Source organism: Numida meleagris, chromosome 5, assembly GCF_002078875.1.
Source record: "Numida meleagris isolate 19003 breed g44 Domestic line chromosome 5, NumMel1.0, whole genome shotgun sequence".
Lineage (NCBI taxonomy): Eukaryota > Metazoa > Chordata > Aves > Galliformes > Numididae > Numida > Numida meleagris.
This window is the reverse complement of record NC_034413.1, coordinates 60246219-60259303: the sequence shown is the minus strand read 5'-3', so window position 1 is coordinate 60259303 and position 13085 is coordinate 60246219. Positions and strand designations below refer to the sequence as shown.

The window sequence follows — 13085 nt, the reverse complement described above, 5'->3', positions numbered from 1 at the left end:
TGACTCAAGCCTGGCATTCCATATGCCATGACCCAGGCCTGGGGACAAAGACCTGCCAAATGCCAGGATGACAGAAGGAGGCTGTGGTATGCAGCTCTGGGTTAGGTTTCGGGTGTGACTGGAGCACAGATGCCTATGGTTCTGATTTTATAACACAGCAGTGGTGTGAGATTTTGGCAGAGATCTGGTTAGCCCTCTGGGAGACCTATGGACACATTAAACCACATCCAGACCAGACTGCAAAGATGTCTCCTGGCTCTGTTTGCATGGGAATCTGACTTGCAACCGAGACTACGCAAGACAGCGCTAGCAGGAAGCGTGTGGGCTCTCCTGTTGGGTTCCCCTTCGGCCAGAGGAAGACACTTTTATTGGTGGGGGACTGCAGCCCCCCTTAAGGATTATGAACTCACTGTCTGGGCAACATCTGCTTCCCATCACGCTATGGAGGAACAGTCACACGACTCACCACACTTAACTATGCTGCTTTGCAGCCTCCATCGAACCCCTACCAGGCATATGGCTCTCCTTGGGCTTCTCTCAGATGTGTGCAGCCTTCCAGGCTGGGAGCAGTAGTGGTGCTTGAAAAAATATGTTCTCATTCCCACTGCTCCTCTTCGACATGCACTGCTCCCACAAGTACACTGCCCACTGCGTGTGCAGAACAGGCCCTGCATGCCCAGGTACTTTGCTCTGCACACAAACAGGAATTTTTCCATGTATGGTGGGATGCCACCTTCTCAGAAGCTGGCCATGACATCTGTATTTCATTTACATGTGTATTTTGGGCATCCCAAATCCACAACCCCACATTGCTAGTAATCATAGTACAGAAGTACCTGTTTTTATAACATCCAAATTTAGGAAAATCTTAGACATTTTGTCAAATATTTTTCTTTGGCTTTTTTCTGGAAATAAATTGTGCTGAGCTGCCTGGATCTGCCCTGCACTGGGCAGAGTTAAAGGTTTTCTCTTACATCTGAGACGGAAGTGCACAAATACTGCTGGACAAAAGCGAGACCAGCCCATCCGACATGGCCGTTGTGGTTTAACTACAGTAAAGCACCACCCTGAGACATACAATGTGCAATCCATTAAACAGAAACCCATATTGCTCGTTTGGCCCTTGAAAACAATTTCCAGATCTGTCTGTCCTCAAGGACTTGTTGTTCTGGATGGGTAATGGCTGGCAGGGGTGGGCAGGTTTAACCTAGCCTTAGGTTGAAGAATGATCATTTGGAGCACAGTCTCTCTGGGCTAAGGTTACATTTGTGTGCAAAGCTTGAGGGATGGAGACTAATGCTTACTTGGTGGCATCTAAACATGACTAGAGTAAAATGAAAACCTATAACAAAGGGTTGCAGCATGGTTGCTGAGGTTGACAAATTCCCAGCAGGCCTTGGCTGGCTTCCAACAAGCAGGGCTCACCCACAGGCCCAAATGAGGACTGGGAGGTTGCTAGGCTGAGGGCAGGATGGGGCTCAGACACAGATTTCTCAGGGACTTGCTTGGAGTTTGAGGGATTTGTCAACCCCAGATGCCACAGGAAAACCAAACAGTGGATTCCCACATGAAGCAAAGCACACAAAAGGTTCTTGGAATTAATTAGAACTGAAAATTTAGTTTGAATGACTTGGTTTGGAGATCCTTCAGAGAGCTGTTTTGACACTGGTTTGGGGACATCACTGTGATTATTGAAGCCTTATTTCCCAATTTTTAAAAAATCAGCCCACTTCCTTTATTTCAGACCCTGAGGGAGACATGTTCACATGTTCACTAGAATTCTTATCTTAGCATGTCTCCACACTCTGGAAGTGCTCTACTTTTGCTTATGGGCAGGGAGGTGGGAGGGATGAGGGCATGTCAACAGTCCCTAAGTGACATGGCCCCACAGCTCGTGTCACTGGCCAAGGTCTGAGGATGGTATAGGCCATCCTGGCCCACATATGACTAGTGTAGCTGTGTGAGGAGGCTCAGTGAATACAGCCTGAGAGAAGGACTCAGTCCTTCTCCCCACTTTTTGATCAGGTCCTCTGCGTGGATCTTCTTTTACTAGATTGTGCACAAGGGAGACAAAAACTGCAGCCTCAGCAGCTGGGGAGAGAGCAACATCAAATAATCTATGAGACGCTTCTTGCAGCTAAACTCCTCAGGGAGCAGCAACCTGCTTTGGCAGTGTTTACACATCGTATCTCTGATTTGCACCTTTAGTAGCTCCCAGAGTGGGCTCTGGCTGTACAGCAGCTAGTGATAAAAAATGAGGACAAGTGCACAGAAACCCAAATTTATCGCTGGAGTTTCCTCCCAGCCATTACTCACATGGACGAGCTGCTCTTGAGTGTCATATTCCTTTGTGCACCCTTCCCAGTGACAGTTCGTCTCATAAATAACCTCAGGCTCCTGTTTACATTCATCCTTATCTAGATCTTCTTTCAGGTCTGTCAGATGCTCCTGCAAGACACAACAGTGTGTTGTATAAGGTGAACTTCTTTCATCTGAATTCCTCTGTCACTCATAGATTACAGGGCAGGTACCAACTGATCACTAAGGTGAGCTCATTGCAGCAACACAGCATCCTTGATTACAGAGAAATAATGAGTTACAGAGTTTTGGCAGAAATGGATCAGAGTTAATGACAATACATGAAACACCCCAAAGCCATGGTTGCAGTGGTGCTGGCTCCAGTCAGGTCAGGAGCAGCTGCAGGAAAGGCTGAAGAAAGGAAAAAGCTTTTGGTGTTTGTTTTTGTCCTTTGCTGGAGCAAAACTTCTGATCTGTGGAGGTGAGGGAAATAAGAGCACAAAGAAAGCAGCCAAAGTTTATAGCTACCAGTCTCCCCTGACATGGGCAGGGGAGAGGCACATATTCGTCTTTCAGTAGATCAGAAAATGATGCTTAACTGTTACCCAAAGATTTATGTCAGCAGGGCACTCCATGGGGAAAAAGTGTTGAGCGCTCAGAGTTTTCTGCGACTGGCAAATTTAAGAATCTTGAGCAAAACCCCATGATGGTTGGATTGCAGAGCAGAGATCCAGGGGCTCTGGCTCCAGTATGGGATCTTCATAAATGAGTTAATTTAATACTAGGCACACTGTGTGCTCTCTCCTGAACCTCTCTGTCTACCCAACTCCTCAGCGCTAAATGAATCACAAAAGATATTTTATATGGCTGCTGCAAGGAAAGTGTTGACACCTACACAACAGTGTAACATAGAACATGAATGCAAATTACTACAAGTCAGAGGGACAACGGTCACTCAACGTGAGTCACAGCTACTTGCACTGCAGTCAAGGCAACCAGCGGCCAACGTTGACTCTGGAATTTAGCAATGCAAAACAAACCCTGCTGGTTTTGACCCTCTTCATTCCCTTTCCTCCCAGTTACTACCACTGCCCAGCACAGATCATCCCACCTCTAGGGCACAGGAGCACCTGGGGTGCCTGGACTCCATCAGACACTGTTCTTTGTGATCTGATGCTCTGGCTGGCCCCATAAGTATTTAGCCACAGCTAGACCCATCTCAAATTGTCTCTGACCTGCCCAGATGGACCTATTTGGCTGCCATCAACTCCCCCATCAACACCTTCGCAATGCCTACCGAGAGCCTGCAATGATTAATGACTTAACGGCATTCTATGGCATGGAAAGTGAGATCTGCTGCATGAGAGTTCAACAATTTTCATTAACTTGCTCATGACATACATGCCAGCTGTGACTTTTCAGTTCAACAGTTTAGATATGGAGAGGAAGAGATTTGTTTTAATTAGCTCTTCATTTGAAAAATATACAGGTATATATTGCAAAGTGGCTCCTGGGAAAGGAACTGCAGAAATTCACAGAAAGACTTCTGGAGATTCAAAGTATATCAGAGCAATAGCCCGAGAAAGTTCAAACAGAAGTTTCTTTTTCCAGCAACTCTATTTGGTTGAGCTGTGAACAATACTTTTGTTGAAATGCTTCTTTCCACAACAAGCGGTCCCTGAAAAAGTGGAATTTTCTACTAGAAGTATTATTTTGCCAAAATGTTTCTACTTTCTGTTGGAAAAACTGACCAGAAACCTTTTTAATTTGTTGAAGAGGATTGACACGTTTCATTTCTGGCTAGTCCAACATCAATCTGAGCCTGCATTGGAGCTACGGTGGTATCATAAGAGCACAGTAACTCAGGTCTGTCTTGCCTTGTGCTTCACTGTGTTCCATGGATCTTGTCTGGATTACGTTTTTTATAGCACGCACCATCACGGGAGATTCTGTTTGGACAAGGATTTTAGACACTCAAACCACAGCTCACATGAGGTTTTTCTAATGCAGTGTTTCCAAAACAAAACACACATATGGATGCTTTTTTTGGGATGGCTGTTTCTCAATAATCAGGTTTTCAGCAGAGTCTCCTGCAGAATGGGAATCACCAAATTTAAAAATTGGCTGTTGCTTAGACCAGCCTAAAAGGAGACATCCACGACATTCAGTCTTTTAACTTGTTCTTCCTGCCAGGAATGGACTGTCTCTCACAAGGCACCTTCCAGTAACCTCCCAGTCAATCCTGAAATGTTGTAAGATGTGAAAACTACATTTCCCTCGGGGTACTACTAACCAGAACACATTTTCTTTCTCTAAATTTCACCTTGTTCTTCTAATCAAGCCTCCACGCACTACTTTAAACAATTCCCTCCCTTCCTGCAGTGCTTATTTCACATGGGACTCAGTGGATGAAGCACTGGGGCAGAGCAGCATGGGAGAGCAGACTGGTGCTTTATGGGCACTCCTTGCTGTCAATGACAGCTGTCTAGGAAGCAGCTGTCTGTCCCACAGCTCCTCTGCTACAGATGCTTTAGAAAGCCGGTGATGGCTTTCAAATCTTTTTTCTTTTGCTGCAGGAAAGAAACATGTTGCCTATTAGCCTGGGTGCTGGCCAGATTGGTTTTTTGGGGCACGTGCTTTTCCAGCAGTGTGTGGATGCGCTCCTAAACTCAAAGCTCCAGAGAGATGCCTCTTTGCCCTAATCGTGCTGACTACAGCATGTTTATCTTTCCCTGATATGCTATCTTCATCAATTTTACCAGCCCCCTGATGACTGCACACATTGCTGTCCCCATGCATCATGCTGAGACCTGCTCCTGAACCAGGGCAGAAGGAGAAATTTGTCATCAACTCTTCCATTCGCTTGACAATAACACGGCCTAATATTTCATGAAAATGAAGTGCCCAGAGCACTCCTGATAGTTTACAGTTGTGATAAAGGATGGTCAGATGGATACTGTCAGCCATTAAACAGTTTGCAATCACAGAGCTCTGGAAAGAAAGCAAAGGGCTTTGGACCCTTTTTGGTGTCAAATGTGTCACCGGTGTAAAGGATGTTGCTAGGAGCAATTCCTTGTTGAATCAAGGAGTCCTCTCTTTCACAAGCTTTCTACCTACATGCAAGAATCCCCTGTAATCTATGCTTGCTCTGAAACACCAATACTGCTTGCTTTGCAGCACAAAAAACTCCAATGTCATTTTTTAAAGTTATCATGCTTCAAATATTCCCTCCCTCCTCTCTCTGTATCCAACCACAGCAGCAGCATGCTGAGTCCTAAGCACCCACTGAATGCTTCACTCAGTCACTGCATCAAAACATGCCAACAGCATCGTTCCCAGAGGCAAGAAGACCCAGCAGCTTTGCTGCCTTGGGCCCCCAACACGTCTCGCACCAAGGAGGTTACCTGCGTGGTTGGGGATACTGGGGGCAAGCCCTCGACTTCGGTCTTGACTTTGGTGCGCTTGTTAATTACGGGATTGACGGTGCTGCTCACGGCTGACTCGCTGCTCTGCTTGCTCTAGGAAGGAAAACCAGGCAAGATGTGGTACAGGGTTTGGGATGAGAGACTCAATGCAGCCCACAGCGTTGTTCAAAGTTAGCTAAAAAATCAGTCAAGGTTGAACTTCGAGAGTGGATGGGGACAATGGCGGGTTGGCCTGCTGGCATGGGCTTCATGTGAAAACTAGCCTGTGTGGGTTTGTGCGAGGCAGAGAGAGGGGAAAATAAAGGGCACCGTCAGCTTCTGCAAGCTCATCAGCAAGCCTGGCTCTTTCAGAATGATCCAGTCCCTGTCAGATCCATGAAAATGTTATGCAACCCCCAGCCAAGCCACGGTTTTATTTCTCAATGTGATGAAATGACTTGTGGAGAAAATGAATTCCTGAGAAGAGTAAGGGGCACTGGATACATGTGAGGGCTCCCTCATGCTGGGTGCATGAAAGGCAGTGTGTATATTTTGCTAAGCTCTTAAAAAATGAGAACAACTTCACGAGAAAAAAAAAAATCCCACTGTACATGCATAAAATTGGAACTTTAATATTTTAAATACACTCTTGCTAATTGCTCAAGATTGGTCATGCAAGTTATTAAACAGAGGCACAACTCCTACCAGCCACATTATTTTGGTAGCCAGTTTGTGGGAAGAAAACAAAACCAATCAATCAAATAACCTTCAATAACAAACAGAGTTTGCAGTGCAGCAGCCATGATAACTCCTAAAACAATAAACCAGTCTGAAAAGTTCAGTATAGTGCAACTAAAACAGCAATTTGAAATGGGTGTGAAATGAGGTGAAGTAAGTCTCTGGGGAGAAAAGCAATTGCAATTTAAACTTCAAAGGAATGAAAAGGAGAAGGAAAAATGATTAAAAATGTGCTAGGCGTATTCACTGCATATGTGTGTAGGGAGGGTGTGTGCACACACACGTGTGTGTGAGGGCACAGGTATCGGAATGGACCAGGTGAGGTGTATGATTTCACATGCATTACAGCATTCCTAATACTCAAAATGTGGCCTTTGATTCTGCAAAACTTAAAACCAACAGCGGAGACACAAGAGAGAATGCCACCTGAGGAAGTGACAACTAGAAAAAAGGAATAACATGTAAAATGGTGAGAGGTCCTACACAGGATGCACTTACCTGCTAGTGAGGGAAGGAATCATGTGCTTTAAAACTACCTGCATGATCCATATCAGTAGAAAAAAGGAAGGAGGGATGGGTGAAAGACCGACAAAGCTTGATTCACAGCATTCATGTGCTTATCTGGCAAAACACTTCAGCACGTGCCAAATCCCACTGATTTCAGCAGCATGCGACACGTGCTCAAGAGATTTGCTGCCTGAGATGGCCCTGGGTATCACGTTCAGTGCTTCGCTGGATCAAGGCCATTGGCTCCTGCATAGGTATGCGCGGGTGTGGGTGTCCAAGGAGGGAGGTGGGTGCAGAATTAGACTGTGACAAGTCCAGAAACGCTTTGTCAGAAGGAATAAAGAGTGCTGTAAGGTAAGAGCCACCCCTACCTGACTGGAGTCAGAGATGCAGTTGCTGTTGCTGCTCATCTGTGCCGGAGGCGGGTTGACGGAGATGACGGCCATGTGCTGCCGAGGGGGAAAGGTGGGAGACGGCTGGATGAGGGGAGGAGTGTGCCCGAAAGCCGAGCTCAGACCTCGCTGCTGGGTCAGGATCTGCTGGTACGTCACGGGGTTGATGGGGTGGGGGAAACTGAATGCAGGGCTGCAGTGGTGGGAGGAAGAGAAATGATGAGGGATTATTTCTGATTGAGTTTGGCCAGGACTTCTCAGAGGCTGCAGTGTCACAGCTAGGTGCTTCAAGGCAACAATAAGCCTGCTATTGTGCTCTGCTGCAGAGACGAGCTTTGTCTCATGTGAACCTCAGCAAATTTTTCAACCCATGTATCAGACTGACCATAATTTCTTTGCTTCTTATGTTTAAAAACAGCCAAAGCCCTTGGCAGGGAGCTCAGAACACATCTGGCTTCGCAGCCCCACATCCCCCAGCTTTTCCCAGCACTATTCTGCAGGCTTGCAAGCTCAGGGTTAAGCTGCTGGGGCTGTGAAACCCCAGCATCACCTGGCTCACCTGGCAGAGATCACAGCCAGGGTGAATCACAAGCCATTTAGCACAGTCCAAACATATAGTTTACTCTGCACTCAGGTGAGGGACATGCTGGCTCAGGGGACTGTTGAAGTATGTCACCCTTCATATGTAGGTCACTGGTACAGCTCCAATCTAGGTCAGCAGTGACCAGAAACCCCACCAGCTCCCTGGGGCTAGCTGGAGGCAACAGGCTGGAGCCAAGGTGCAGCAGGCAGAGGCATTAGAAATGAAGCTCTGCTTCTGGAAGTAAGGGTTTCACACCTGAGGGATGCATCTGCGCTGGATGCCCTGTCCTTGGAGACATTCAAGATCAGGTTGAACCAGGCTCTGAGCACCCTGATGGAGCAGTAGGTGTCCCTGTTCATTGCAGGGAGTTGGACTAGATGGCCTTTAAAAGTCCCCCCAACTCAAATGATTCTATGATTCTATGATCCCATTGACAGAGATGGAGGAACACAGGAGATGCGGTGAGTATTCTCTGCTCCCTTTACTCCAGGTGTGAGATGCACAAACTGTAGAGTCCCAGCCCCAAAGTGATTATTTGGCACCTTTAAAACATATCTGCCCAGGGTCCTTACCCTCATGGTACTTTTTCTCATGTCACTAAAACTGCCCATGGTGTGAGTGCTCAGGGAACAGGGTCATAATTAGCAACAGACTTCATTTCCAATTTTGTTTTTAGAGAAAACACTCATTGCTGGTGACCATACAATTAGTATTTCTCTTCCAAACTAGTTAATGACAGCTTGACCAGAAGAATAATGGGCAAAAATCACTGCAGCGGTAAAGAGCTCTAGGAGTTAAATGTGTGCTGCAGTAAATGAGGTGTGATGGCAGGCTGCTGCACAGCACTGCTGTGTTACAACGAAGTCCAAAAATGACTGTCACTGTTTTTTTAAGTTAGCTGTATGTTACATTCTACAATTTCCAAATGACACTGCCAGATAAAGTAACTGATAAAATTAATGCAACGCTTACTAATGGCAATGTTCCACTACAACTTTAAAAGCACAGGATCTTTATAAACCCTTGCTTTGCAGCAACAATGTTAATTAGAACTAACATATTTAACAGTTAAGTAATAAAAAGAATAACAACATTGTGAAACTTAGGTTAAGCAATCACGGCAGGAATTGACAACAGTAAGCTGCCAAGCGTAAGTGCTTTTTAATTAAGATTTGAGCAAAACTTTACTCAAGGGCTTAGATTTTCTTTCAGATATGTTTTTAGAATTAGGCTCTTAAATCCACCCAGGCAACATTTTTTTTAAGAATGTGGGCCAATAATTTCGAGAATACTTTGGGGATGATTTCTTACAAGAGAAGGTTTCACAGAATCACAGAATGGCTTGGGTTGGAAGGCACCTTAACGTCTGCCCAATCCCAACCCCCTGCCGTGGGCTGGTTGCCCCCCACCAGCTCAGGCTGCCCAGGGCCCCATCCCACCTGGCCTTGAGCACCACCAGGGATGGGGCACCCACAGCTCTTGGGGCAGTGTCCTCCAGCACCTCACCGCCCTCTGAGTAAAGAATTTCTTCCTAACATCTAACCTAAACCTCCCCTCTAGTTTAAAGCCATTCCTTCTGCTCTGTCGCTATTACACTGCGAAAAAAGCCAGTGCTCCTCCTGCTTATAAGCTCTCTTCAAGTACTGGAAGGCCACGATGAGTCTCCCTTGTTGGAGGACACCACCCGGAGGACACCACCCCTCCATGATTACACAGTTAGATAGATCCGCCCCCAAAGCATTACCTTATTGTCCCAGCAGATAAATGGCCGTAGGAGCCACTCGCCGCTGAGCTGCTTCTGGAGTTGTTAATATACGCCACAAGGGAGTTTGGGGAGGTCCTGATCATCGTCTGCAGATCAATGCTGGCATCAGACAGCGGGGAGATAGACAGGGCTCGTTTTCGGCTTAATCTTGGAGTCACCCGCGGGCTTGAAAACCGGGACACTGTCAGAAAGAGAGAGGAGGGGCAAATGAAGCACAGACTTTGCCAGCCAAAACCAGTGGGCTGCTCCTTCCTGCGGCCAGGTTAGGGGAAGGAGATGCCTGGTGGCTGAGGATGGGTTTCAGCAGGCGTGGGGAGGGAACGCCCAGTGCACTCAACCATCACTTGGAGATGCGAATGGCCAGCTCAGCCCATTGCTGGCGTGGTCATCACCGTGCTGGGTGCAGAGGGGTGCTCAGGAAGGGCAATGAGCAGGAGCTGAGACTTGCTGGCTCGGCACTGCTGTGGGATGTATAAGAAGCAGAGCAGGCAGCAGCTGAGGTTTCCCCTCTGCTCAGTGCTGAGTGACCCGGGGCAGGCAGAATGGCATGCTGCGTTCTCCTCAGAGGGTAAACAGAAGCCTGTCAGTCATCGTTTTTCATTGGCACTAAATTAACTTGAAATTAAAAGGGAAAAGGCCCCATAGGATTTCCGTGAACACAGTCATCCCATTGACTCAGGGAAGAGTAGAGGCCAGCAGAACCACGTCAGAGCCCGGGCAGCCCTCGGACACGGTGCGTGCAATGCTGCGCAGAGGGAGCAGGCATCAAAGCGAGCACAATGCTGACCATCCCATTAACGCAGGGTGAGAGACTCTGAGAGCCTCGAAAGTAAATTAGGAGTTTTAAGAAAACCAATTTGGCAGCTCAGGCGCAAAGTTCAAGCTCTCCTCCTCCAAGGGGATCTGCCAGGGCCTGGACCCTATTAGCAATTGTCAATCATTCAGGCATGAAGTCATTTCCAACCCTGCCAGTCCCGTTTGTGGATCTGCAATACACGGTGAGTTACTACTGTACTAATTTGGCCTCCCCCAATGTTTCGGCACTGCTAACTGGAACAACTGACTTCATCCTGAGGAAACTCTGCCCAAGACTAAACCACCTGCAAGTCACGGGGTGGCGTGGATGGGAGCCGGGGCTGGGCAACATCACAGCTGCTCCCGATAACCAGGTATCAGCTGCAACGCCTGGCCAAGCCCCAGCCCTCCGTAGATGGGCTTGGGACCCTCCAAAGCAAGGAAAGCAGCTTCCAAGAGTTGCCTATTATTCAAAAGAAGATTTCTAAGGGTGAAATATGCCACTGGGTCTGGTGGTAATCCCCATCATCCACCCAGGTGAGCACAGTGCTGCATTACTACCTATTATTTTCCAGTGGTGGTCTCCTGGGAAGCTGCCCTGCAGGCTTGCTGTGGCTATATCCTATTAAGGACTGCGAAGGAAGCAGTAACTTGCCCAGACAGACAATGCAAGCTATTTTCCTTTAGACAGTTGGAGGGACAGATTTCAGTTGCGACTCACCAAATACAAGGCTGGCACTTTGCAGGAGCATGAATTTTCTGCCCTGCAGACAAGTGCTGGTATGAGAGGGGTGAATGGGATGTACAAGGTGGTAAAATACATCCTGGCAGCTGGAACAAAGTGTTCCTTGATTTGTACTGGCTCGCAAAAGTTTGTGTCAACATTTTCCTGAGACCAGTGGCTGGGCTTCAGTCTCCCAGAGCCCACATGAGTCACTCATTTACCCAAGTGGCTCCATCCTTGCTGCGCCTGGGTACCATGAGGTTCATGGGGTTTAGTGCCACTGCTCCCCTGCTACTCTTAATGTCCCCCTCTACACAAGGTAAGTGACCTGCCTGAGGTCACACTGGAAGTCTAAGGTTAGGCTGAACCAAGCACTCTCATGACTTTTGTCCTACACCTGAGAAGCTTCAAGAGCTGCTTGCTGCGATTCCTTCACTGCAAGACTAACAATACTGGGAATTTCTCCTAAAACGCATGTTGCTGTATACATGCGGAACCCCTTCTTACAGTATTTTGTATATGTTTTGCAGCCTCATGGGGTGGGGAAGAAGCTTGAAAACTCAAGGACCAAGCAGCAAACACAAAGAGCACGTGGTAATCTACAACATCACCACCTGACTGTTAAGGCTGTCCCATGATCTGCTGGGACCAGACTCAAACTTTCTGAATGCTTGCGGCTGGCCCTGCCCAGCCCCATTCTGCCACAGTGAGTGGTGCTTCCCTCAGGAGCTGGAAAAGCAGATGCTGCTGTGCCAAGGTGCTATGGAAGCAAAACCAGAATGAGTAAACGAAGCTCCTTTGTAAAGACTGGGACTGGAGAATACCCAAATTTCACACTTTCTCCATGAAATGTGGGCTCTGACAGGGCCCCAAAGCAAGTAACACAAGGGTTGCTTGGGTCCAATTTGTAAAGATAAAAACGGTACTCTGCCCACAACATAATAATGCATTACTATCATTGATGAGAACTCATTAATTCGTTTTTCTGGCAATAAGGCATCCTCATTCATTACATAGTCCATGACCCTGAACGACCTGGGTGCTGTTCCCAGTCCTCCCCAGCTACATCTCCTTGAGTAAGTTGCTTCTTCTTTCTCTGTCCCTATTTCCCAGTGCCATATATTCAGATGAACTCCTTTAGACAGCGTTTGTGTTTTATTTCCTGTGTGTTGCATCTACCAAGTACAATGGGGCTCCATCTCGGCTGAGTTGTCAATGTTTCTGTCCTACAAATAATATGCATCTTTCCAGATATAGTTATTGCTTTCTGCATTTGCATTCCCACAGTCTTCTCCTTCTCTAACAGAAGGAAGCAGGCCAGATTTGACAGTCATATTTATCTCTGTTACTCCCACACCTCAAGGGAGATCTGTTTATTAATGTGCCACTTCCCTTGATAAATTACTAAATAGAAAGAAAAGCCTTGTACTCATTTCTCGCTGCTCCTTCCAATGATTTATGTCCACAGTGCTGGTTCAGCCATTGGTCACCGTTAATTTGCAGAGGGAAGAAGTCCTGACATCCAACAGAAGCCCTGGTTTCACTGGTGCAACCAGCGTGGGTGCCCTCCTGGCTCCACACAGGTAGGTCATTTTTAACCCGCGTAAAACTCTGCTGAAAGCTGTCAGATGGGCAAGCTGGCCTGGGACTTCTCCTGCACCAAACCAGGAATATCCCTTGCATTAGTGTCTGCTCTCATTTAGCTCCTGCAAGTACTGTTGGGCCAAACAAAATGTCTGATAGCGGATCCAATTGGTTGGGTTCATGCTTTACACAAAAGCCTCTGAGATCTTGCAGGTTTTCAGAAAAAGCTGAGACCTAAAATCATGCTACAGATGAGCAATTCATCTCCTCTCAATAGCAGCACCCAGGAAAGAAA

General features: G+C 47.1%; 1 protein-coding gene across 8 annotated transcripts in view; it reads right to left on the bottom strand.

Annotated features, from left to right (window-relative positions):
- GLI2 (GLI family zinc finger 2) overlaps positions 1 to 13085 on the bottom strand; it is a 185973-nt gene that overhangs the window by 19987 nt on the left and 152901 nt on the right. For 7 of the 8 annotated variants that reach the window (XM_021398987.1, XM_021398985.1, XM_021398990.1 and 4 more), the window contains 4 exons: positions 9667 to 9868; positions 7319 to 7532; positions 5703 to 5816; positions 2317 to 2448 (listed from right to left, as the gene is read on the bottom strand). In XM_021398987.1, coding sequence (XP_021254662.1) covers positions 2317 to 2448; positions 5703 to 5816; positions 7319 to 7532; positions 9667 to 9868 — 662 coding nt within the window. The remainder of the gene's footprint in view (positions 1 to 2316; positions 2449 to 5702; positions 5817 to 7318; positions 7533 to 9666; positions 9869 to 13085) is intronic. The other variant, XM_021398991.1, reaches the window with a different exon arrangement.